Here is a 24,237-nt window from a genome sequence, read left to right on the forward strand (position 1 = left end):
TGTGGCAGTCCAATTCCCCATGAACATGTAGCAGAACGTGACCATAACGAGACATGCAGCGGCCAGAGGCCCTAAGACGGCGAAGATGGCAAAGCCTACGAGGCCGACTGGAAGGCTCCGTTGTCTTGAAGAGCTTCCGTAGCGAGACCGACCTGCATCGCCGTCAGGACGACAGCGATATAGACGGTCGAGCTGGCCAGCAGCGCAAAGTTGTCGTGGAAGAATGAGCCATACTGGTTCCAGCGAGACATATAGCCGCGGAACGGGGTCTTCCAAAAGAAGTAGATCTTGTTGAGCCGGCTGAGGCGGAGCTCCCCATAGTAAAAGCGGGGGTCGATCCAGGGGTAGACGGACGAAGTGCCTAGGAACTCCCGCACGGCCGTCCGCCACGCCAACCACTGTACCTCTTCGGGAATAAGGTGCATCTCTTTGGCGATGTGAAAGTCGCTCTCGTGCGCTATGAGGGCCGCGTGCGAGAAGAGGAAGCCGAGCGCGCGTTCCCGCCGACCACCGCAGCTGCACGGGTCTGCGTTGGAGACGGGCACCCTATGACACTGGAGGACTCTTGCCCAGAAGTGCGGCTCAAGGAGGAAGCGTGACAGCGGCTTGACGAAGATGCGACCGGTCGTCCACACAAGGTGCAGGTCTAGCTTCTCAGTGACCACGATCTCGCGATTGAGCAGGCGTTGCTGATGGAGCGGACGCGGCGGCATGGGCCGACCCGCGGTCCACAGCCAGTTGTGGATGTCGGCGAGCCGACGGAGATCGGTCTCCTCATCAACCCAGTCATGAATGGCAGCTAGTCGCAACTGATCGAACTTGACATTGGCAGAATCGAGAACGGAAGAACAAGCGGGCGCCGCCAAATCATCATCTTTCGTCCGCCGAGAGGCAGGCAAAAGGGAAGCGAGGTCGTTTTCAATTAGCCCCGACGCTTTACTTTCTTGCGAACCATTACTTCCTAGGAGCTTCTGGGTGAAGGGAGGCGACTATTGAGTTCGATTACCATGCTTACGTTCCCGGTCAAAGACGGAACAGAGTGCCTCCCTGGTCTGGATGCGATGCCATCGCTGGTCACATTTGGGAAGAACGTGCTGCCCTGTGGCCGGATGGAACAAGTGGATTCCCGTAGCAGGATGATAAGACGCTGATGCTGATGCGCGACTACTGACGATAGCCAGGCGTCGAAGCACACCTATCAGTACTTTACCAGTCGGTTTCTCAATGGTTCGTCTTGCAACCTCGAATAGTAGATATTTCGGACTACCCGTGGTCCCGTTGAGGAGTCTCAGGCTAGCCGCTGACGCAAAGGTGTAAGCAGCCTGAATGGCTGATCATCGTGCCAACAGCCTGAAGGCCTTGCCGACCACCGTCAGCCATTCCGATTGAGCGTCGGCGTTGGAGTCTCACAGCCGTGAATGGAAAACGGCCAGGCAATTTGGCGGGGCCGCAAGTGAGCTAGCACGAATTAACACAATATCAACCACGTGTCCACGATGATGCGCAAAGTACGTTTGCCAAAGGCTTCAGGCAAGTCTCTACCCCGCTTTTGCCAACGCCAATCCATAGTTAGGTACTCATGTGAATTGCCATACATCGTCTCTCCCGTTTCCACAGGTCATCCGACTGCCGTAATTCTCACAGATGGCACTCTAGCTCCAATAACTCATCAAGGATCAGTCGGAGTATATTGCCTTTCGGGATGTCGACGATATGCCTCAGCAGCAGATCGCTGACGCTATAACAACTCCGACGCAGGAGACCTTCACGAAACGACTACATTCCGCCTCGAGGGTAAAGGTAGTCTTCAACAGGCGAACCAAAGCCCGTAGCGTACAGTGTCAATAAGAGCGTTATTTCAATTTCAACCTCAAGCCACAGCACAAGGAAGCGCGCTAGACCCTCCTATAGCCCGCCCTCCGAATCAAGACCGACGTAGTCAGCAAAAAGACAAAGACGACACAACGGCATTCGACCACTGGCTGGTCAACAAAGCTGCTAAGGGAAGTCAAGAGCAAGTACAAGAGAAGATAAGTTGAAAGGACAGACACGATCACCTCACTAGGTAGGGTGTCTTGAGACCGACGAAGCAAATAGTTTTTCTTAAGACTATGGAATGCTGCTTATTTAAATACGTCTCTCTTAGCCTTGTCTGGTAGATAGGGTACTCACTACCCGTGCACCCGATCGACCTCCCACACCAGAGAGGGTCACATAGCTCACTTGTGATGCCATCGCGACGTGCGATATTGGGATGATGTAGCGCTCTGAACTAGGCAAAAGTAATCCCGTGTTCTCACGGGCTGTCTTTTATAGCAGCACAGTTAGGTACTTATGTTGATGCACACATCTGGGCTTGCTGGTGTACCGGGGGTATTTCCGAGGTGAGATCGCCGCGGCACTGCCGAGGGCAAGCCACCGGCAGGTGATGCAGGCTGCGAGCAGGACATCGCATTTGATTTGCTGCCTGTCAATTCAGATGGCCGCTGACGCAGGCTCATAGACGTTGGGCTCTGGGCACACATCTCATCACGTTTCCAACTACATCGCAGTCAACCCATCCTACAGCGTCGTACAGGATCGCTGCCCAAATCAATCACGTTCATTGCATATCCAGCACGATCATCTAGTCGCCATCAGCCGTCTACTACCCGAACCGCAAGCACTTAGCCGTCGTTCAACGCCATGGTAAGGTGGCCCCTTCTCTTGAGTTCTCTCCCGCTGACGCACGCTGCATATCCCGCATAGCCGCCCGGCCCTGGATGCGGTGTACGAGGGTGCCGAACCCGAAGTCGAGTAGGTTCCCAGGTGTCGGGTCCGAACGCACTAACCTCCGTAGCATCGTCGCCGTGCACGGTCTTGGTGCCAACGTCGACTGGTCCTGGACGTGGAAGGACCCGAAATCCCCGGGCCGCCATGTGAAATGGCTCCAAGACCCCAACATGCTCCCGACTGTAGTTCCCCGCTCGCGCATTCTCCTCTACAGTTACGACTCGAGGTGGCACGCCGACGCGCCAAAGATACGCCTGTCGCTGTGTGGAGAGGAGCTCATTCGCAGCATCCGCGACTTCCGGGACGGAACCACGGCAAGCCGACCGGTTGTCTTCGTCGGCCACAGCCTGGGCGGCAACGTAATCCAACATGTGAGTGACCGGAGATGTCTTCAGAGCGGCGGACGAGGCTGACAGCCCAGGCGCTCCTGTACGCCAATTCGGACGACGCCTTCAGGCACATCGCTACCTTGACAGTCGGCGTCGTCTTCCTCGGTTCTCCTCTCCGCGGATCCGAGTTCCAGTCTCTGGCCAAGATTGTGGCTTGGTTTTCGCGCTTTACTGGCTCCCCCGACGGCATCGTCCGCAACCTGGCATACGACGATGAAAACCTGATGGACACGCTGCACCAATTTTGTCGGATGCGGAACACTCTGTCTATTGCGACATCCTGCTTCTTCGAGATATACGATACCGATTACTTGAAGAAGATGCTCCGCATGGGAGGGCCTGGTCGAGGAAGAGTATGTTTGTCCCATCTGCCTTGCCCCAGCCGATGGATGCTGACACATCGAAGGTAGTTGATGAGGCGTCGGCGTGTATTCCCGGTCTTCAAAGGATCCCGCTCGCGGCGAATCATTCCGAGTTGAACAAGTACTCTGGCCCGGACGACCGCTCCTTTCAGAGTGTTACCGCGGAGTTGCGCAGGCTCTGTGCAGACGCCCCGGCCGTCGTTCAGCGTCGAACAAAACGTGAGTGATCAAGTCGAGGACCGCTCGGTCGACATTCTGGAGCTGACACCCCCGTAGCGAAACCAATCGTTACCGATCGAGACCGTAAGGCCCCCCTTCGCCGTTCCTGTGCTGTGCTCATAACCTGCAGACGCCTTGAAAGAGAAGCCCGAAGCGAGAGAATGTCTCCGAGATCTCTTCCTCACCGATCCATACGAGGACATGATGGCGTTGAAGCGGAAAAAAGGCGAACGCGCCAAAGGCACCTGTGCCTGGATCCTCGGAACCGACGAGCTGACCGCCTGGCTTGCTAACACGCCGGAGTCGACATTGGCCTCGACGGATGTCCTCTGGCTCCATGGAAACCCGGGGACGGGCAAGTCGACCATGTCCATGTTCCTTGCCGAGGCCCTGTCGGGTACCTTCTCCAGGACTCCGAACAAAACGCTCGCGTACTTCTTTTGCGACTCGGGCTATGACACGCGCAGAACGGCCACGGCAGTCGTCCGCGGGCTCCTCCTGCAGCTAGTGCAGCAGCACCCGCGGCTGATTGAATACATCCTCCCCAAGTATGAGGAGCGCGGAGCCCGAGCCTTTGGTTCGTTCGATGGGGTTTGGGCAATGTTCATGAAGGCATGTGCGGATACAGCTACCGGCCGCAAGTACTGCCTAGTTGACGCCTTAGACGAGTGCACGCAGGACGAGCAGGTCATACTGCTGAAGCAAATTAAGGAGACCTTCGGGCGAGATCGATCAGGCGGCAAGCTGAATGTCAGCCTCCTTATTACCAGCAGGCCATACTTGGAGATTAGAGAGCACCTGCAGGCATTCCTGAACAAAAACCTGGCATCGTTTGAAGAATCTGGACGAGATATTTCCAGGTTTATCAACGAGAAGGTAGCTGACCTCAAAGAGATGAAGCACTACACTGCTACGGTAGCTGCCAATGTTGCGCGGGTGCTTCGTGAAAAGGCTGGCGGCATCTTCCTCTGGGTCGGTTTAGCCTGTCAGGAGCTGGAGAAGGTCGCTTCAAGAAATGCCGTCACACGCCTTGAGAAGATCCCCGAAGGACTTCAATGGCTCTACCAAGAACTTCTCGATACGGCACTCCAACAAGACGAAGACCCGGAAACGATCAAACGACTGCTCGGCATCGTTATGGTAGCACGGCGTCCCATGAGTACACGGGAGCTGGCCTCTGCCTGCGACCTCTACCAGAACGAAGGCGAAGAGGAGCGCATCCAATTCACAGCCGAGGTAATTGCTGCCTGTCGATTGATAATCGTGGTTCGGGACGAGAAGGTCCTGCTACTTCACCAATCCGTCAGAGATTTCCTAGTCACCGGCGCAGGACGAAACATCTCCATCTCCGAGCTGAAGGCACACAATGCGCTAGCGAGCCGCTGCGTTGGCAGTCTTATTGCGGAGTCCATGCACCACCTAAAGGGTGGAGGAGAGGTAAAAGATGGAAGCGATCTTGCTTCATACGCGACGGAATTTTGGCCGGAGCACGCTCACATGGCTAAGGGTGAGTTCCGAATAGACGATGGGCAGGCTCAGTTTTTCGCCATCGTTTCAGGGGAGCGTGAGAGCTGGCTCAAATGTTACTCTCAGAGGAACCACTGGGCGCCTTTTCGGCTATCGGTCTTCCATGTGGCTGCCCTATGGGGGATTCCATCGCTCATTGATCATGCGCTCTTGCCAGGGAAAGGTCTCGCGGAAGCGTCTGCACACGAGACGTCGTTCATCCCATATGTTGATTCAGCATATAGAGACTCGAAGCAGACGACGCCGCTTGAAGTGTGTTCTAGAAAAGGTTACGTTGAGGTGTTGAAGGCTATGCTAGACCGAGCGGATACTGGTACGTCGGTAGACGTAGCAATAGTAAAAGCTGCAGCCGGGAACACTTGGAAAGGCGAGCAAGTGATGAAACTACTTCTCGACCGGCGAGGCGACCAGATCACCATTACTGAAGAGGTGGTGAAGGCTGCAGCAGGAAACGAAGAGGCTGGCGAGCAAGTGATGAAACTGCTTCTCGACCGGCGAGGCGACCAGATCATCATTACTGAAGGGGTGGTGAAAGCTGCAGCAGGAAACAAAGAGGCTGGCGAGCAAGTGATGAAACTGCTTCTTGATCGGAAAGGTGACCAGATTAACATCGCTGAGGAGATGGTACACACCATTGCTAGCAGCTTCTCTGACGAAACAATGGCGCTACTTCTCGACCGGCGAGGCGACCAGATCACCATTACTGAAGAGGTGGTGAAGGCTGCAGCAGGAAACTTTTGGAAAGGCGAGCAAGTGATGAAACTACTTCTCGACCGGCGAGGCGACCAGATGATTATCAGCGAGGAGGTATTCGTTACTGCTGCTACTTGTGGTCAGGACCGGATTTTGGACTTCCTATCTCGAAAAACCGGTCACATCCCATTTGAGGATGAATGTCGTTGTATCGCACAGTTCTATGACGCAGCAAAAGCTGGAGATGTTCAGGTTATTGAACGGCTCTTACGGGAAAGCGTAAAGCCGGATACAAAAAACATCAGGGGGGTAACGCCTTTATGGATTGCAGCAAGTTTTGGGCACAACACAGTCGTCGAGGCTCTGGTGCATAGGCCAGATGTGGATGTCAACTCGAGATCAGTTTCGGGTAGATCGCCTCTTTTCTGGCCAGCTAGCCAGGGCGATGAGTCAGTTGTGACTACTCTGATCGGGGCTGGTGCTGATCCCGCCATCGAGGATTGCGATGGGAACACAGCGATCACTGCAGCAAGAAGGAATGGACATAATGGGATTGCCAAGATGCTCGAAAGATCCTCGCCGTGCCGATGGCCCCGCGAAACAGCCAGACGACGGACCGACTCAGCCTCGCCCAAACAGCGCAAGTTCAATGCAGACGAGCCCATACTCGCCGTGCCGGTGTGACAGCTCTATTTAACCAGTCTGTCCGAACGGAGGGAAACTTTGAGGACCGCCATCGCACCCGCGCTGAACAAAACAATTCGAATCTGACCCGAAAGCATCCAAAGTAGTTTGCCCCTTCGGAGCCGTGATACTAGTCCCGCATACGCATGCACCTTGAGCATTCTCAAAGTAGTAGGCCGTGGTGTTTCCAGTCTCAACGAAGCCAGTCCCGAGCATTCAGGTTGCCTGATTGACCTCATCTACGGTAAGAAGCTTTGTCCGAAAGAGCCAGATCCCCACGCTAAGCATGCAATTCGAAAGAGACAAAACGAGGATAAATGTTCAGGTCATAACCTACTAAGTACATCGGCTCTTACAAGTCTACGAGAACCCTGGCGCTGACAGGGACAGCAACACCTGTTCTTTGGACGACGATCGCAGGCCGCGCCGGCCTCGCCGCCCTCACTATCATACCGAAATCATGGTTCTACCGTCGATCGCATTGCTCAAAACCCCCTCGCCCGCGCCGTTGAGTGATCCTTCATCGGTAGGTCACTTAAATCGACTAGACTACTCAGCGATATGGTTAGATGGTTCAATCACTCGAGATTTTGGAGGCCAGAAACGGCAGTTGTGTTTGCTGCAAAGCACTCGATGATGACAGGGAAGGGACTGCGAATCAGAGGGTTCTAGTCTAGAGCTTCGGCTTCTAGCCTTGAACAACGCTCTAGGTCCCCTCGAGCTGTGGTCCACAATCTTATCCCAAGCAGTAAGGCATGTTCACAAAACCATGAGCACTGGCAAGGATAAGATCTCTGTTAGGAGGGACCGTAATCATGTTACTCGAAATCATCACCTTCACTCCCTTATCTATATGCCAATTGTCTCGATCAATCGCTTTCCTGGCTACAAGCGTAAGTCCAGGTCCAAAACGTTTGTTAAACTTTGTGGCATACATGGACACCCCCGATTCTGTCCGTTGAGCCTGTCGACGACTTTGCGTGCCTGACGAAGACCGAAGATGCTTCAGGTCCAGTTTCATCAGAGCCTCTATAGACTTTTGCACAGTTTTATCCTGGCTTGCCCACCAAAATGCCGAAACCGATGAGATTGAGTCGTCGGGCCGCTACGAGATCGTTCACAGTCGAAAGCGAAAAGGCGTGACTGTTGTCTGCCAAGGTTGGATCTTCAAATATATTGCTTCGATCGGGGGCTATCACGTGAATTTACGGGCTGAGGCTCTCTTTTGTCCTTTGGAGTCGGTCTAGTTGGGAGAATAGACCGCCCGGCTTTACTCAGACTATTCTTGATGTGCTTGCGTGCCGATAGATGTCCAAAAAACTGGGTAGATTCTATAGACGTAGCTCCGTGTTATGCGAGCTGGGCGGATGATTGGGCGTATATTTCGAGACCCTGCCTAATGCTTTCTTTTCTAGTATCGTATGCTAGATGTTTAGTTAGGTCGCTGGTGGTGTCGGAGGTTATATCCTTGTAATCTTAAGAACTTCGGGCGATATGGCGGCGATGCGACTGGTGGAACTGAAGATAAGCACGGCGCCTATGAATCGCGAGGTGGTTATTTTTATATAGTGGTATTCGCTAGAGTAATGTTGATGGCGGACTCGTGCGCTACTAGCATTTCTCTGAAGTTCTTAATGTCTTTGTGGAGGTACTTTTGCGTAGTCCAGTCCTGAACGCTCGGGCGCGTTGCGTCGCTGGAACGTTTTGTGTATCGAGTAATACTTCTGTCATAGTATAAAAACGTGGAGCAGCTGTTGAAGAGCTTCAAAGTCGAGACTTGGGTTGGTCGCAATCGTCTCCAAGAGTGCGCTTAGGACCCGGCTCAAATCACCAACTTTTGCTTTGAGCCCTCGAGCGTCTTTGGCCTGGCTTCTGTAGTCGCGGATGGCTCCGTGGAGCGCCACACTGGCTTTAGGCACGGAAGCCACTGCTGTTCGGATCCGCCATAATGTGGTATCCTTGGCTGTGCAGACGGCTACTCTGCTCATCGAAGTGGATGATGATTAAGGTACTGATCGTTGCGCTAGACACTCTCCGGCTGGTACTTGGAATGCATTTTAGAGTTTTCCCTCTCCGTCTGCTGCGTTCGCCAGGGGTCCGCACTTGATGTGTGAAGTGAAGGGCGGCGGCTAATGAGACACGCTCTTATCGATGTGGATGGCCCTGGCGGTCAAAGGCTGTCCCAAGACATTCAAGCTCACTGTTGGTGGACGGCTAGCAGCTATGAATGTCCCCCTAAAGGCCTCGCCTCCACTAGGCGAATCGCTCGGGGCGGTCGACGCCGTGATCCGGACTAAGCCTTCACTGACCGCAGATGCAAATCCCCTGTGGGTGATTGCATATCATCACCAAGTCATCCGAATACAATAGCCATCTTAACGCTGCTAGAATTAGCAGCCCCTCACACACGCGCTTACGCATACAGGCGCAATGTCGCCTATCGACATCAAGCTGAACGCCTCGGCATCCGCACGCACTACTAGCTGGAAGCTATTGCCCATAAATTTCATCGCAAAACATACAGCCATCGAAAGTGGAGATGACTGAGACCTGAACGACGGAGCTGGCTTATTGGTCCTGGTAAGGTAGGTGCACTGAGGCAAACTGTTTCGCCTTTTGAAGTCAAGATCATTTTTGAGTGTAAAGTCCAGGCTACCGCGGCATAGCACTTGAAGCATAAGAATCATTGCGACGAGAGGTCGCGCTAACAATTACACAATGCTAAGCAAAATGCTTACACTTGAAGCTGAGCCAGCCTGACGAGCTGGCGCAGACCCACGCCTTGGACTCTGACTTGGGATTCGTCGCTGCCCCGGGGTTAAAGCTGGGAGTAGTCGTGCACAGCCGCGATCTCTGATTGGCTCCTGCATCCCGCAAGCCCGTCTCAGGTGTACTACGGAACGCCGACTCCGCTGCTCTTAGCAGACTGGACACCTGTCCATCCTACGTTACAAGTTCCTCGATGGAATGGCAGAAGCTATCGGCCTGGCATCGGGGGTGCTAAGCTTTGCGTTGCTCGCTTCTAAGTCCAGCATCGCCCTGTACAACACAGTTCAGGGCATCCGGACCCAACCCAAGCGTGTGCGGGATCTCGCCGACGAGCTCAGAGCCGTGAGTGAAGTGCTGTACTTGCTTACCGACACTATCGACGTCGCGCCCGGTAACGAACTATCTGCGCTTGACACGCCTTTGCGACGAGGCGACGAGGCGTGCAAGGAGTTTGAGCAAGAGCCCCTGCGATGCTCCTCGCGGTCTAGCGGCGATCGCGCTAGCACCCGTGATTAGGCCAAGCTGCAGTATATGGGCGATGGCATCGGCGAGTTTACACAGCTTCTCGCGGGCTACAAGTCCACTATCAAAATAGCCCTCGCTGATGCGCAACTGTAAGTTTCGTGCCCCGTACAGAATTGAATCACCTGACCGTGTGTCTCGAACAGGCGCCGATCCGTAACGACCGCCGAGAATCTCGAAAACTATCAAACAATGATTAAAACGACAACCGATGATCTCGAGGCTCGTCTCGAAAACATTGACGCTAATCTTGCCGCTATAATCGAGCACATTGGGTGGAGACGATGCGGATACACGAGAGCTACACTGAATCCGCGCAGAAAGAGAAAGCACACAGAAATGTCTTGAACTCAGCGCGCAGTTGGCGAACCGCATCAGTAGAGTTCTACAACAACTTCTGCAGGCTATGACGCTCATACTCACGAGAACCTCTATCCTGAACACGTCACCAACGAGGGCCTCTAAGCTTGCAGGGAACATTTGGCCCAGACCGTCGCGGATGTAGAAAAACATATGCAACAGTTGATGGACCGGCTCATCGTGAGGTCGTCGACGCAGATGAGCTTGGAGCATGACGTGGCGCAACTCACTAGACTGCGTGAGGGGTGGACGACTGCCGGACAGTGTCTCGATATCTGTTCCCAAGCTGAAAGCCACGTGGAGGAGGACTTTAGCATCATTGACAATTACGCGACCGGAGACGATACCGTGCAGTTCTTAGTGTCGACTACTGGGAAAACGATATATGGCAAGAATCGAGGTTACGGATCAACGACTCGGTAGGTAGGCCGCCACCTCATCGATGCCTCGCTCCAGCAGATGTCACGCGACATTACCCGAATCAGCCTGCAGGCGACTGGAACCGGGAGCGTAAAACTGTCAGAAAATACGGTTAACACGAAGTCCTGACTCTGTCAACTTTGGATGGCAAATTAGCCATCGCGCGATGAAGTGCGCAGTGTCAGGTTCCAATTTCGAGAATTCAAGGAAATACTCATGGTATGGGAAAGATATGATTATGGAACACTTCATGATCGTTATTCACATGTACCACTTTATCATTTACCTGGCCAGCATCAGTTCCTTTCCTGCATCAGTTCCTTTCCTGCATCAGAACACATCTCCCAAGGCAAGTTCGCTATTCCAGCGTAGAGGTCCAGTGTTCGTCGACAATCCCGATTAGCATCGGCGGGCGCATAGCTACACGACGTATTCAGCTCATCAGTCAGCGAGCTTACTCCGATGCTGGACAGTGCTCTCCGTCCAAATAGCCTCGTTGATTGTCCTTTTCCAAACCCTTCTGTGGCAGTCCGCGTCAATACCAGTATTGTCACGCTCACTCCATGCATTTATGCTATCTCATGTAATGCCTCCAAGCGATGACTGATTATCATTTAAACCAGCTCAGGCCGTCAATGGTCTCGCCGGTGTCCTATGCTAGACAACGCGGACATTTCCTGGGCAACGATGAGCACCAGGCCTGTTGTAGCTCGTTCCAGCATTCTACAGAGCTCCAAAACGTCCTCCCAATCATCGTCGTGGCCTTTACTCAGAATGAGCGGCTGTAGGGACTGTTGAATATCCACCATTTCTAGATAAAGTCTATAAGCCGTCGGTGGCATCATCGTTTGGTCAGTCAACAGGGCTTCGTTAAGTTCTAATGATGCGGCTTCAGGCGAAGAGATAGCGGTGTGATATCCATTTTTGTCGTCTTCAACAAGCAAAGTCTTGTTGAAGCTGAAGTGAGCATCGAGGTCCTCAGGCTCCTCTCTTGAGCCGTTGATATGAAAGCGCGAACTGGACGATGCCAGAGCTGTTGAACTCGCGGTCAAAATTAGCCTTTGTCATCCTACGAAATGGTGTACTCACGACACGCAAGGCCTTGCTTTTCGACCATAGTGCCACTGGCTAAAAGGTGACTAGGTCGGAGAGTGAGAAGATTGGTGGGGAATCTGATCGAGAGTGGATATAGTGTACCAACTTTGATGACTAAGATGCGACCAAGTAAAACCAGTGTTACGCAACGACAAAAGGGAAAAGTGTTCAAAGCAACAACGAAACTTTTGGAAATCGAAGCCCTGAACGGTCGATTGGATAGCCTTTTGCTCGTCGCGAAGCCTACAGCGACTTGGGCACCATGGCAACTCCATGGCCACAGGAGCAACTGAGGCCAGCGCACCATCGGGTCAAGTTTATCGACACCGCAAACGGACACCCACTGGACCCCAAGCCGTGTGAGCCACGCTCATCGCAGTTCCCCTTCCTGCTTGTCAAAATGCAGCAAACTACTCTAAATCGTGCATCTCCACCAAGCCATAGAAAGCTAACGAACGGAAACCAAAACAGCCAGCGAGAATATCACCCGCGACACTAGAGCCATCAAGGTTAATACCATCCAGCGGAGCACGGTCGGACTAAAGGAGAATCCCTGTGCCAAGTACGCAGCTAACGCGGCCGCCAAGGAGGATTGGAAAGCCAGGGAGTTGGCGGTCAAGATTGCGGAAGATATCAAAGCCCGCCGTACTTCTGGTTCACCAGCAACGCGCTGCTCAGCCGCACTAAGGCTGTGGGCGAAAGGACACGTGAAACCCTCGTTCCCTCAACGTCTACAGCTCCAATGATCATGATGGAAATCTCATGTTATACGCCCACCACGTCACCGCTATGGCGACCGGGGGAGGCCGGCTTAAGGCCCCACATGGCGTCCGATGTCGACAAGAGCTTTACTTTAATTTCACCTCAAGCTACAGCGTAGGGAGGCGCTCTGATCCGTCCCACAGCCCGTCATCTGAATCAAGATTCTTGTAGTCGATGAAAAGCCGAAGACGACACGACACCATTCGACGAGACACCGAGGAGACTACGCCTACCATTGAATCATCACAGGGAGACGGGAGCGGCTCCTGTTGGGTAGAATCGTATGCGCGGGACAGGAAGATCCCCTTCAGAGAACCGAAGTTCAGTAGTTTCAGACAGTTCCCGAAAACTAGATACAAGCGACAGCTACAGATGGAGGCGTCGGTTTCTACTAGCAAAGTACAGGGTCAGGATAGTTTACTAGTGAACAAAGCTGCCAGAGGAAGCCAAGAGCAAAGGCAAGAAATGACAGGCCGCGGGGATGGATACGATGACCGTCCTGGACAGAGCGGCTTCGAGACCGACTGCTTGAAGGTGTCCCATGAATATGGAACGCTGCTCTTCCGTGCCCTGCTATCACAGCCTCGTCTCGTTTGTCGGATAGGGGACTCACTATACGCGCGCCCTATCGATCTACACCATATTCCCACACAAGACCCGTGACTAATGTTGCAAGAACCCCAGAAACGACAGCAGCCCATGGCATCAATGTTCCCAACATGGCCATGCTTGTCAATGTTGCGAATAATCCCCCTGCTGGGGTGAAAGCTCCGTACACACAAGACTGGAAAGCGGCCGCCAATGTTCCTTGTGCGCCACGCAGTCAGCGATCTCGGTAGAAGGTAAGGAACGTCGACAGCGTGAATAGACCTAGCGACTCACCAGCGCCTACTCCGGCTGGACCAAACCCTAGGCCGAGGATATTCATACTCGCGATGGTGAATACAATCGCCCATGTCATTATTAAAGCTATGATCTCTGGAGAATTCTGTCAGCTGAGCCAGCAAACCTCGCTTTCCTAAAAGAGTCCAGCAGCAGCCACTTACGTGGCTGGGACAGCCAAGCCCCGAAAGCTCCCCAATACTGCTTGAACAATGAGCCTCGGCTTCCTTCGTGTTCTAGTCCCCTCATTATCGGACTGATGGAAAGGCCATCAGCCATCAACCAAACAATGTTTACGACATTTTCGGCCGTCGCATTGTAGTTGATGCGAGCCGCTCTATCAAGAGGAATGTACATTATGTGCAAGATTCCGGGAGAGAAGAAGAATGATACCATGAAGTCGAAAATGTTCTTGTACTCCTTAGGGTTGACGCGAAGGTCGCAGAGAACTCATTCTCGAAAGTGGCGAACTCCGGCACGACAAGAATGGTTATTCTCCGCGGGCTATGTCGAAGTATAAGTAGCTTTCGAGGAGTGTTGCAAACGCGGGGCTCGACGCATGTGCAGTAGCAGAGAACCATACACTAACAATAAGGGAGCCAACTAAATTTGGATTAGGCTGGAGAGCAAAGCGGGGAACTTGGAGACAGACCAGGTGTCTGCGGGACGGGCTTTAGTCCTGTTATGCATTCTGGGCCATTATACGTTGCAGGCATTATGCCTTCCAGATGCGAAATGGTTATTTTCATCGGTGTGAAGTGACTGACTATGATCAGCTCTTATTCAAAAGATGACACGTGAAAACAAACGAGACTTCGCCGCGGGATGCTAGCTATTTGAGATGACGGACCACGAATCGCTATCACCGACAAAGGCCGACATACAAGTTTATGGGTGTCCGGCAAGGCTAGTGGATGAGAGGGAGTGCAGGTCCGCTGCCATAGTGGATATGGCCAGTTAAAAGGTTAACAGCTGCGGCGGAGTCCCTGACTAATGGCGAAGGTAATCATGCAATCCGTCCCCCTGCCATCTGGCAAGAACAGCGCCCAAATTCGACCACCGACGATGGCTGAAGTCCTAGGCATTGCCTCGGCGCTCATTAGTCACCGCGACCATATAGACAAGCCAAATTCTGTATGATACAATTCACAGTTTTCGAAGTCATCAGCGAACGGCCCGGCAACTCTCGGACGAACTTTCGGCAGCTCCATAGAAACCCCTGGAAAGTGCGGCAGTTGTGGGGTCAGTCTGCTGGTGCGTTAACAGCATCTATCAATGTCGAACCAGCACTCATTCAATGGCGTTTGCTGCTTGGAATTGCTTTCTCTTAGGCTTCTTTTCAATCCATTTAGAGCTTCAACTCGTCCGCAGCTTCTTTTTCCCATATCCTCACGAAAGTTCTTGGTTGTCTTACTTCCCGACCTAAGTCGACCCCTTTCAACACCCAAGGTACTATGCGCGTTGCCAGAGAGCCTTTCACCTACCGCCGATCGCCTATTCGCACCACCTGTATCATCATCCCTCGCCCTTCTGACCTTCCTATACAAACTCCGCTCTCCATCGGTCACTTGGTCTGATTAGCTCCGAAAACACTTAGGATAGCAGACGACGGCCCCCGCAGAGCAAGAGGCTTGGGCTTACTACCTATAAGGCCTACAAGACGAAGTGGGACTTTGTTTAGGTAGCGAAGGGAACATAAAGGCGTGGCGCGCTTTTGCAGAGTTTTTGGTGTCAGAGTCCCTCCGAGATGTATTGCACAGTACAAGATATCATTGCATCGGTAGGGCATCGAACTTCGTAAGACTCGCTGGCAACTTACATAGCAGATCTGTAAAACAGATGTGCATGTTGTCGATCTCATAGAACCTGCACGTAAGGGCTAAAGACAAAACTCGGTCAAGGCCTTCCTCTCCGTCCAAAAATTGACGGTCAACGCTCTTGAGTTGGGCACGATAATTCCCTTAACAGACGGAGAGGGAAATGGCGAGACGAATGTGGTTCTCCGTCACCTGCTTCGACGGCTGACCGCGTCTCAGGAACCATGGGCAAGGTATGGCCTGACATAGCCGATGCGAACGTCAAGAAAATACGGATCCATACTATCACATTTAATCTAGATGAGAGCAAAGCGAGTCGAGGGCCTTATTCTCGCTGACATCATTGTGAACATGAGTAAGTATTAGCCACACTGACATCCCCAAAACAGTCAACACATCTTCAAACCTTCAATCATATCCTCAGTCCCAGATATGTTTTCAAGCGAGTTTTCTTGCTCAGCAGTGACCCGTTCACAGGAAGACCGAGGCTTACTAAAATAACGCCCATCTGATCTTCTGTGGTCATCTTAGTCAAGTTCCTACCGCTCGAAGCCTTCCTTACCTGAGAGTCTCTGAAACAAGGCATGTGATGTCGGAAATCCAGGGATGTGTTGATTATTGATACCGTGGAAGCTTCGTATTATGTTGTGCAGCAACTTGCGAAACGATTAGATAAGCGTGCTACATGATTGAAATGACTATGTAGGGTTAGTGGGATCATAATGTTACGACATGGGCTCATTCGTCGTTACCCTGCCCGAACTTCCAGGAGAAGCTCCCCAACGGTCCGATGCAGATTGTCGATTTCGGTCCGATTTTGAAGAGCATTGTCATTGCTGCGAGCGACTTGTCGCTCAATCGTTGTTATGGTATTGTGAGCATTGTTTAACGTATGATTGACGCCTGTCATATTCTGGCGGGTTTCATTGACAGCGTTTCCCATTGTAATTAATGCATTCTTGGCATCAGTAACTGTGCCGCTTACGGTTACCAGCGTATGCTGCGTCTGATTGACAATGCTCTCCGTCGTTGTAACAGCTTCCTGAGTGCTGATGGCAACACAGGCGACTGTCTCCAATCCATCCAATATACTGTTGGCTAGACTGTGGTTCGCTGTCACTGCAGCTCGTGTCTGATCGAGCGTGTTGTTCACCGCTACTGCTGCAGCTAAAGTTTGATTAATCGTATTGTCCGCTGCCGAAACAGTATCTTGGGTACGGACGACTGTTTGTCGGACTGCCGCTAGATCACTCAAAATGTTGTCAGCTGTGTTGACGACTGCTGTCGTGGCATCGTGTGTCTGGTTGACTTTCCTATCAACCGCTTCGGCAACATTCTGAGTGTTGGTGATAGTGCGAGTAACTTCTGCCAATCCGAGCCGTAGGTTAGTCACGGTGTCGCCATTTGCTATCACAACAGCTTGGGTCCTAGTGACCGTATTGACAACTGCCTCCATGGCGCTCTGAATGTTGTTGACCGTATTTTTGACTACTTGCAAGTCGTTCTGAGTGGTGGTAAGTGTATTACCCATCTCTGTCATTCCCGTACGTGTCTGGTAAGTGGTGTTATTTAGTACCGTAATGTCAGATTTCGCCTGGCTTACTGTGTCATTGACTGCCACAGAGGAGTCACGAGTCTCATTGATCGTAACAACGATTGCTGCCAAGGTGTCATGATCATTGGCAAGAGTAGCACTAACCACACTGAGGGTGTTCTCAATGGATACGACGGCTTCGCCAATCTTCTTCAATCTGTTGTAATATTGCTGCGTAAATATGTGCTTTCAGGTAACGACTGGGACGAGTCTACCTACCTGTCGTCGAATTGACTGGTGATGCATGCCTGCGCGTGCATCATATTGAAGAGCTTCTCGGCTTTTTCGGCTATTTTGGTCAGCCTCTCATCAACGTCATCGAGGCGCTGCGTATTGCATGAACCGGATACTGGCGGGCCGCAATTTACCCCACAGGCTGGGCGAATGCATTGCTGGGGCTGATGTCCCTAGCGAGTCTTGTTAGTTTGTTCAACGTCTCTGTCTCTCATGATCACCACAGAGCCTCTCACATAATGAGTTCCACAAGTCGCCATCGTAAGTCGTCTGACGTGGTTCGAGGAAAGAATGCTCCGTGTGATGGCAGATGTGTCGTTTGCCCAAGCGCAAATGCGGGCAGTATGTCTCGATCAAGCTCTTATACGGGTGGAACTCACTGTTGCCTCTATCAAGGCAGGCTGCGCTGTGCGAATACTCACATGTAGGGAGTGTACCATCCTAAGTTTCTTTGGTAAGGCACCGAAAGGTGTGGCATCCGCCGCGAGAACGGTGCGACCCGGACAGAGTTATCCTGTGATAAGCACGCCTTCTTCCAGGGCGAGGTGTGGGATCTAGACTTCCCTATCCCTGTTCTCAGAGCTCGCCCGGGACCCGACAGGACGTAACGCGGGGCTAGCGGCAGTACATCTGAAAAGGTTGACCAATTAAACACCGCTATACGTGGTTCGCAAATTCGCGGCAGACTCGCGGCAGACCCGCATATACGCATGCAGAATACTCGCAGCCGGTGAGAGATGCGCGACAGCCTACGTTCGAACAATTGGACGAACTTTGTCCACGTTGAGCAATGCCTCGCAAACACTGCGTGCAGAGTCTTGCATTATCTGCAGCGACCCGACTGCGTGTGATTCAATCGTCAGTAGATACGCTGCGCTGAGGCGCTGCAATCCCATCTTGGCGAGACACATTCTAGCAGAGTTCCCAATCGCGCAGGCAGACAGCGACAACTTTCCTGTTAGATGCGAAGGGTTCCAGGGGGAACTAGGTGGTACTGATTCACCATCTGCAGTTCGCCAGTTGGGTTTGGACAAGTGGTTCGGCACAAGTAGCGGCGGCATGGTGAACACGCAACTATGCGCAATCAATACTAAGTCCATTATGCTGATCGAATCAGTACCCTCAATTAATATTCGTATTTGTCGCTGCACTACGGATCGAAGTGGTTGATGAGGAATTGGGAAATGTCAGTCTTGGGGTACTAAGACAGTAGCCAGCAGTGACATGCTCCACATACCTGAGTTGGGGTTCAAGCCCGCCCGCTGCACCTCCAATTATCCCCACCCCACACACCATACAACATGCCTTGCATACAGCCCGATGCCTTCGGTGCGTATTGCACATACTCCTCCCTAGCACAATCGAGATGGAACTAGGATACTTTCCGCTGAGAATCTGGCAGGTGTAGTTCACCCATATGTCATAAACTTGAATGCTTGCTTCTAGTTTCCACGGCCAGGCGACTGCCTAATAGTTCTGGAAACCTCACGGTCGGGACGTGACTATTGTAAGCCAGCAGACCCCCCACAGAAACACCCGCTAAGGACTGGTTTTCGTACTGTGTAAATACCGTCCACAACGTCCGTCGATTACCTGGAGATCCGAAATCATTCGCGGATACCTTTCAGTGAAATCTCGCCTACTCCCGGCTACTGTACCCATAATAGGTACTTGGCACTCCATGTCTTGGTTGGTCTTTCCTGGCCGGCCAAATCAAGTCGCATTCGGGGCCGTGCGTGTCCTGCCGCCACCGGTGAATGGCTGGGGAACGAATTCCGGCAGCTACGCCGAAGCGGTTACGGCCGACTGAGCTGGTCTTTCCTTGATGATCCAGTATATGACGCAGCTATCTGCCTATGACTTGCTTAATCGAGCCGGTCTTGCGGCTTCTCGGATTGAACGATTCTTCTTGCAACCATTGGCCTTATGCTGCCGGATGCAGCACTCACAGAATCTCAAGAAGCCTACCATCACACCCGCTTTGGACGACCGTGCATCGATTGGAATCCATGCTCAAGGTGCAATAAATATCAATTTAATACATAACCAAGAAGGCACTTCTATGAGGCGCCATATACCTCGCAGGCTAGGTTCCATTCTTGGCCTCTGCTTTCAGACCCAACCCGACTTTCCACTTGGAGTGTCACTTATGTAGGCACTGATACCGTGCGCTCGCACTCCGTAGGTTGCAATCCGCACCGCGGCACCGTTGCCGATGTGGTTTTCCCAGTCCTCCGCGAAATGGCGGAGGATCTCCATGTCTTTCGTCGTCGCCGTCTTGACGCTCAGGTCGCCGCTCTTGAGTTGGTTGGCGGACACGGCCTAGAGCTTGCGAACATGTTCGTTACTGCTTTCTTCGATGGCGCGGTCTACGTGCGCCTTGAGGCTACAGGGGTTCATGGCTCTTTTGCTGGCAATGGTGATGGGGTCTCTAATAATCACGATGATCTCACGCAGAGTCTGGATCTGGGGCGCTCTCTGGTTATAGGGATTATGCATGCTTCCTGCAAGTCCTTCTCGGGCGGCTACGCTAGCATATGTTTGCACGGTGTTCCCCTGATTCAACCAAGAATGGTCGCTTACATCTCACCCTCATCGGAGAGTTCGAAGGTTGCTTCTTGAAAGTCAGAAGCAGATTGTGTGGGCGGGCTGGGTAGTGGTGGTGGTGGTGGTGTGCCTCGCTTAGGGTGTCTGGGTGTTCGACCGTCGAGCGACGGAGCTCAGCCCAAAACGGTACCCGACCGTTTGAGAACGCATGATCCTTCTTCTGTATTCTGGGACAATCCATCGTCACCCGGTGATGGTACCCTACAACAACCTCACGATACCGAGTGCCATATGATAAGCTGGCCTATCAGAAGGCGACTGGGACGTTGACTTGTCCGTAAAAACGGAAGTGCGGCCCCAAATTCTCCTCCCTTCGAGCGGGCCGTTCAGTGACAGGGCCACCTCCGTTTTCCTTGTTCCCAGCCCGAGAGGCCAGCTGCCTGGCCGGGAGGCGTTTGTTTGACGGGTATAGGAACAACTAACGCCAGGTCTTATCGCGATCAAATTCAGCATAAGTTATTTAGCGCCTTTAGTGACAATGGTGTGCGCGATCTAAACATGCAATTCGGCATTAATAGCATGGGCTACAAGGCGGGAACGACTACTGAGTGCCGAGGCAGGGTCCAAAGATCGTTACAATTGACCTGGGTTCCCATCAACTGCGACATGAGGTCGGTACATGGATACGTAGTGCTCATGAGGAGGAATAAAAAATCACGTATTCTTTTAAGATATTCCAGATTATTGCCGTGTTATTTCAAAGTATGCACCCAATTAAAAAATTACAAAAGGGATCAGCCTTGGAGAAAACCGGAGACGTATATACTGACGTCATACTCCAGTTAATGAGATAGCAAGTAAAAAGTGTGCTCAATTATCACTATCCCGGCGCTTGGAACGAGGCTCATTCCAAACGGGGATTGATTAGCAGTGTTCGAACGGGCACCAGACTGGCTTTACGGGGCCGTTTGTTCCGGATCACGGACTCGGACCCGGCGACCAAAGCGCGCGCTTCGGGTTGGGAGTTGCGGCCGGTGCATGTTGATAGTAGTAAGACCGTGCATTCGGGGTGGGTCCCTACAATCGGCATGCTCGGTAACCGGTCCCTAGCAGGTATACCCGGTGACGGGCGCTTCGGTGCCTGCAGGGCCAGTCAATCGCAGGTGGGACCGCCCCGGCGCTTCGTCTAGCTGTGATATGAATGGGTCTGGTGGCGAGCCCCCACGATTACGAATTATGCCATAACGTTACGGAACCGAAGGCCTCGCCCCGTGCTCGCAATCTTGACCCTATCATATCGTATATCAATACTCGGTCACAGTGGCTTGTAATACGGTTTAATTACTGGCTTCATAAGGAATAAGCTAGCCACTCAAAGGAATGAGCGAGCGGTATGAGGATATGGAGTACGTTTCGTTCGTTGTTAGAATTCATAAAGCTTAATACTGGAGACTATTAAGATAAGTGATCTATGAACGCCCCTGCCATAACGTAAATAGTAAAGCCATTCTATGTATCTAGGCTAAGATATAGATAACATAGATCTTTTCCTGCTCTTTAGGTCGAGAAATTAGTGAACGCCTTTTTCAGTTGCCTCCAATATCTTCACTCCATACTTTGATGCATACGAGGCGATGGCCGGTCGTATGGTTAGTTATCTGGTTAGGAGATCATCCATGGTGGATCGTGTCTTCATTCTGCCTGCCAAGAGCAGACCACAGACCTAAGCTATAGGTCTTCTCTAACTGACATTGCGCCGTCCTGATTTCGACTTGAAATCGACTCTCATCTTTCAATTTCGCTTTTCTGAGTCCAGACGCTTGGTTGATGACGTAAACATCTCTATCAACAGAAAGACAAAAATGCTCTTGGAAGCTGCGCTGTAGAAAGCTTTCATAGAAAGACTCTAAATCATGAGAGTAGTCGAGTGTTTGTTCCTCCGGCTGAACATACATTCCTAACGTATCTAATATCTTGTCTGATAACGTCGACTGGTTGCCCAGGGTTTTAGCGGCGGATTCTCGTACATTGCTACCCTCGTCCTTGAGGAGTCCGACAAGGGCGACCATGGTTGTGTCTGATAACGTTGACTGGATGCCTAGGACATAAGCGGCAGAAGATCGTACGTTGCTGTCCTCGTCCTTGAGGAGTCCGACAAGGGCGGCCATGGTTGTGTATGATAACGTCGACTGGTTGCCCAGGGTTTTAGCGGCGGATTCTCGTACATTGCTACCCTCGTCCTTGAGGAGTCCGACGAGGGCGACCATGGTTGTGTCTGATAACGTTGACTGGATGCCTAGGACATAAGCGGCAGAAGATCGTATATCGCCGTCCTCGTCCTTGAGGAGTCCGATAAAGGCGACCATGGTTGTGTCTGATAACGTCGACTGGTTGCCTAGGGTGATAGCGGCGTAGTATCGTACGTTGCTGTCCTCGTCCTTGAGGAGTTCGACAAGGGCAGCCGTGGTTGTGTCTGATAACGTCGACTGGTTGCCTAGAGCTCTAGCGGCGGAAGATCGTACGTATTTGTCCTCGTCCTCGAGGAGTCCGATAAAGGCGACCATGGTTGTGTCTGATAACGTCGACTGGTTGCCTAGGACTTTAGCGGCGTAGTATCGTACGTTGCTGTCCTCTTCCTTGAGGAGTCTGACAAGGGCGGCCATGGTTGTTTCTGATAACGTCGACTGGTTCCCTAGGGCTTTAGCGGCGAAATATCGTACGTATTTGTCCTCGTCCTCGAGGAGTCCCACAATAGCGACTATGGTGTTATCCGATAACGTCGACTGGTTGACTAGGGCATCCGCGGTGGAAGATTGTACTCTCCAGTCCTCGTCCTTGAGAAGTTCTATAAGGGCGGCCGTGGTTGTGTCTGATAACGTCGACTGGTTGCCTAGGGCTTCAGCGGCAGAAGATCGTACGTATTTGTCCTCGTCCTTGAGGAGTCCGACAAGGGCGGCCGTGATTGTGTCTGATGACGTCCACTGGTTACCTAGGGCTTTAGCGGCGGATTTCCGTACATCGCCGTCCTCGTCCTTGAGGAGTCTGACGAGGGCGGCCATAGATGTGTCTGATAGGTGCCTCTGAGAATAGTTCAAAGCGTCCAGGAAGCTGGTTTTGCCTCCAGAAGCATTCAAGGCGCTATTCAATACTGGTTCTGGAATCTCTGGTTCTCTTATGAATGTTGATGATCCTGCAAAGTCCCTCTCAAATAATACCCATTGTAGCAGTCTTCCCTCCCTCTGATCCCGAAGCCCAGTTGGTAATTCAAATGCTTCGTTTAAGCAGTGCATGACTAACCGTTGGTGGGTAGGTCCCAGGAGGTCGATCGGCTCTTTCTCAATTTCTTCAAAGAAATTACTCGCGTTCTTCTCTTTGTCCAGCAGCCCAGCCACAAAACGCCACATAACGTCGTACTGTGTATCGTATTTATGTCTCTTGAAAAACTCGACAGGAGTTATATCCCCACCACTCCGTTGACCAGGTAGGTGCTGCTTGAAAGGTTGGTGGTGATTCCAGTGTTGCACGAAGTGGCGTGCGGCAAAATATTCCTGAAATGTCAAGTGGATAAAATGATAGCTCTGGTGAATAGGCTCGACCGATGGGTCTGAGCTTCGTAGAAATGAGAGGCAAGGCAGCGTTTTATCCAGCATAAGATCTGAGCTGCTACTGGTCGCATATTCGTTGATCATGTCTCGGTACTCCGACTCGAATTCCAATTTGTCGGCAACTAACCCAGCGAAAGCGAGATGCTCGAGAAAACTAGCCTCGGCCTTGACATGTCTTTCGACACTCAGTTGACCAGCATTCTTTAAGTCGTCAGTTTCAATTCTTTCCCCCTCATGCTTTTTTTCAAGCCGCCAAATATCCTTTTTCCACAAACTCGTTTGCATCGCCTCGTATAGCGTGGTCATATTGTTGTTGTTGTTGTTGTATTTAACGCCGTGGCGGCCGGGCTAGAGCCCTTACCGCAGACCTCCCGAAGGGTATATGGCGTGGAGGGCCGTGAGCCAAGGCTACCTACTCTACAGTACGTCGTCTCTTTACATCGTCCTCCAAATCATGCCTTGTGGCCACTACGCGTTCTGTCTGTCCCCGGTTCCCGCTGGTGCCCCAGTTTCATTCTTTCCCAAATCGTCCCTTGGAATCGGGAGGTTCTTTGTAGTCCGCACTCACATCTACGTAGGTGTGGATGCTGCTACCGCAGACAGATCTTCTGGAAGAAGTCCGTCACGCGGAGAAAGGCCTCGAAGCCTCGTGGGTCGGTGATTAATCTCTTGAAGTAGGCCTCGAGAGATCCCATAGGGCCTATGGGCTCGGGCATACTGCGAGAGTGGAGGGTCGGCCACCGTTGCCTCCTCGCCAGCGTTAGTCGACAGTAGACCAGGTGGTCCACGTCTTTCGCCTCTCCACAAGAGCACATCATTAGAGCGTCGTCGTGGTTGAAACGTCGGTGATATTGCTCGAAGTCCCCGTGACCCGATCGTGCCGCCAGCAGGTGATGTAACGTAGCCCGCGGCAAGGCCAGTTCAGGAGGGCTGGACAGAGCTGCCTCAAGCCCCAAGTCCGCGTACCGCGGCCTTCGCTCTTTA

General features: G+C 52.2%; 8 protein-coding genes across 8 annotated transcripts; 3 read left to right on the forward strand and 5 right to left on the reverse strand.

The window, feature by feature from the left end:
* Nucleotides 1-95: 95 nt before the first annotated feature.
* On the reverse strand, nucleotides 96-2,235 carry BDP55DRAFT_695371 (uncharacterized protein; the record flags this gene model as incomplete). The annotated part of the gene is made up of 2 exons (XM_060577459.1): nucleotides 96-989; nucleotides 2,173-2,235. 2 exons carry the CDS (start codon nucleotides 2,233-2,235, stop codon nucleotides 96-98), a joined length of 957 nt encoding a protein of 318 aa, XP_060427683.1.
* A 477-nt stretch (nucleotides 2,236-2,712) lies between these two features.
* BDP55DRAFT_221186 (uncharacterized protein) lies at nucleotides 2,713-6,822 on the forward strand. The gene is made up of 6 exons (XM_060566080.1): nucleotides 2,713-2,796; nucleotides 2,840-3,143; nucleotides 3,194-3,514; nucleotides 3,568-3,742; nucleotides 3,800-3,826; nucleotides 3,873-6,822. The coding sequence occupies exons 2-6, from the start codon at nucleotides 2,943-2,945 to the stop codon at nucleotides 6,644-6,646; spliced, it is 3,498 nt and encodes a 1,165-aa protein (XP_060427684.1). The 5' UTR covers nucleotides 2,713-2,796; nucleotides 2,840-2,942; the 3' UTR covers nucleotides 6,647-6,822.
* Nucleotides 6,823-7,106: 284 nt separating this feature from the next.
* On the forward strand, nucleotides 7,107-7,893 carry BDP55DRAFT_633955 (uncharacterized protein; the record flags this gene model as incomplete). The annotated part of the gene is made up of 3 exons (XM_060572618.1): nucleotides 7,107-7,172; nucleotides 7,290-7,539; nucleotides 7,694-7,893. The coding sequence occupies 3 exons, from the start codon at nucleotides 7,107-7,109 to the stop codon at nucleotides 7,891-7,893; spliced, it is 516 nt and encodes a 171-aa protein (XP_060427685.1).
* A 1,720-nt stretch (nucleotides 7,894-9,613) lies between these two features.
* Nucleotides 9,614-11,208, forward strand: BDP55DRAFT_695372 (uncharacterized protein; the record flags this gene model as incomplete). The annotated part of the gene is made up of 7 exons (XM_060577460.1): nucleotides 9,614-9,923; nucleotides 10,011-10,029; nucleotides 10,084-10,212; nucleotides 10,262-10,314; nucleotides 10,341-10,381; nucleotides 10,427-10,716; nucleotides 11,121-11,208. 7 exons carry the CDS (start codon nucleotides 9,614-9,616, stop codon nucleotides 11,206-11,208), a joined length of 930 nt encoding a protein of 309 aa, XP_060427686.1.
* Nucleotides 11,209-11,219: 11 nt separating this feature from the next.
* BDP55DRAFT_221626 (uncharacterized protein) lies at nucleotides 11,220-12,417 on the reverse strand. Its single transcript, XM_060566084.1, has 3 exons — nucleotides 11,915-12,417; nucleotides 11,807-11,856; nucleotides 11,220-11,750 (listed from the first exon to the last, which is right to left on the reverse strand). The coding sequence occupies exons 1-3, from the start codon at nucleotides 12,085-12,087 to the stop codon at nucleotides 11,350-11,352; spliced, it is 624 nt and encodes a 207-aa protein (XP_060427687.1). The 5' UTR covers nucleotides 12,088-12,417; the 3' UTR covers nucleotides 11,220-11,349.
* A 782-nt stretch (nucleotides 12,418-13,199) lies between these two features.
* BDP55DRAFT_556284 (uncharacterized protein) lies at nucleotides 13,200-13,553 on the reverse strand (the record flags this gene model as incomplete). The annotated part of the gene is made up of 2 exons (XM_060569571.1): nucleotides 13,200-13,381; nucleotides 13,457-13,553. Coding segments are annotated over 2 exons (279 nt in total), but the record flags the coding sequence as incomplete, so codon positions are not given.
* A 2,387-nt stretch (nucleotides 13,554-15,940) lies between these two features.
* BDP55DRAFT_221504 (uncharacterized protein) lies at nucleotides 15,941-16,948 on the reverse strand. Its single transcript, XM_060566082.1, has one exon. The coding sequence runs from the start codon at nucleotides 16,811-16,813 to the stop codon at nucleotides 16,022-16,024; it is 792 nt and encodes a 263-aa protein (XP_060427689.1). The 5' UTR covers nucleotides 16,814-16,948; the 3' UTR covers nucleotides 15,941-16,021.
* Nucleotides 16,949-21,048: 4,100 nt separating this feature from the next.
* BDP55DRAFT_221893 (armadillo-type protein) lies at nucleotides 21,049-23,708 on the reverse strand. Its single transcript, XM_060566085.1, has one exon. The coding sequence runs from the start codon at nucleotides 23,557-23,559 to the stop codon at nucleotides 21,319-21,321; it is 2,241 nt and encodes a 746-aa protein (XP_060427690.1). The 5' UTR covers nucleotides 23,560-23,708; the 3' UTR covers nucleotides 21,049-21,318.
* Between the last annotated feature and the right edge of the window lie 529 nt (nucleotides 23,709-24,237).

Source organism: Colletotrichum godetiae, assembly GCF_030913485.1.
Source record: "Colletotrichum godetiae strain CBS 193.32 chromosome Unknown BDP55scaffold_30, whole genome shotgun sequence".
NCBI lineage: Eukaryota > Fungi > Ascomycota > Sordariomycetes > Glomerellales > Glomerellaceae > Colletotrichum > Colletotrichum godetiae.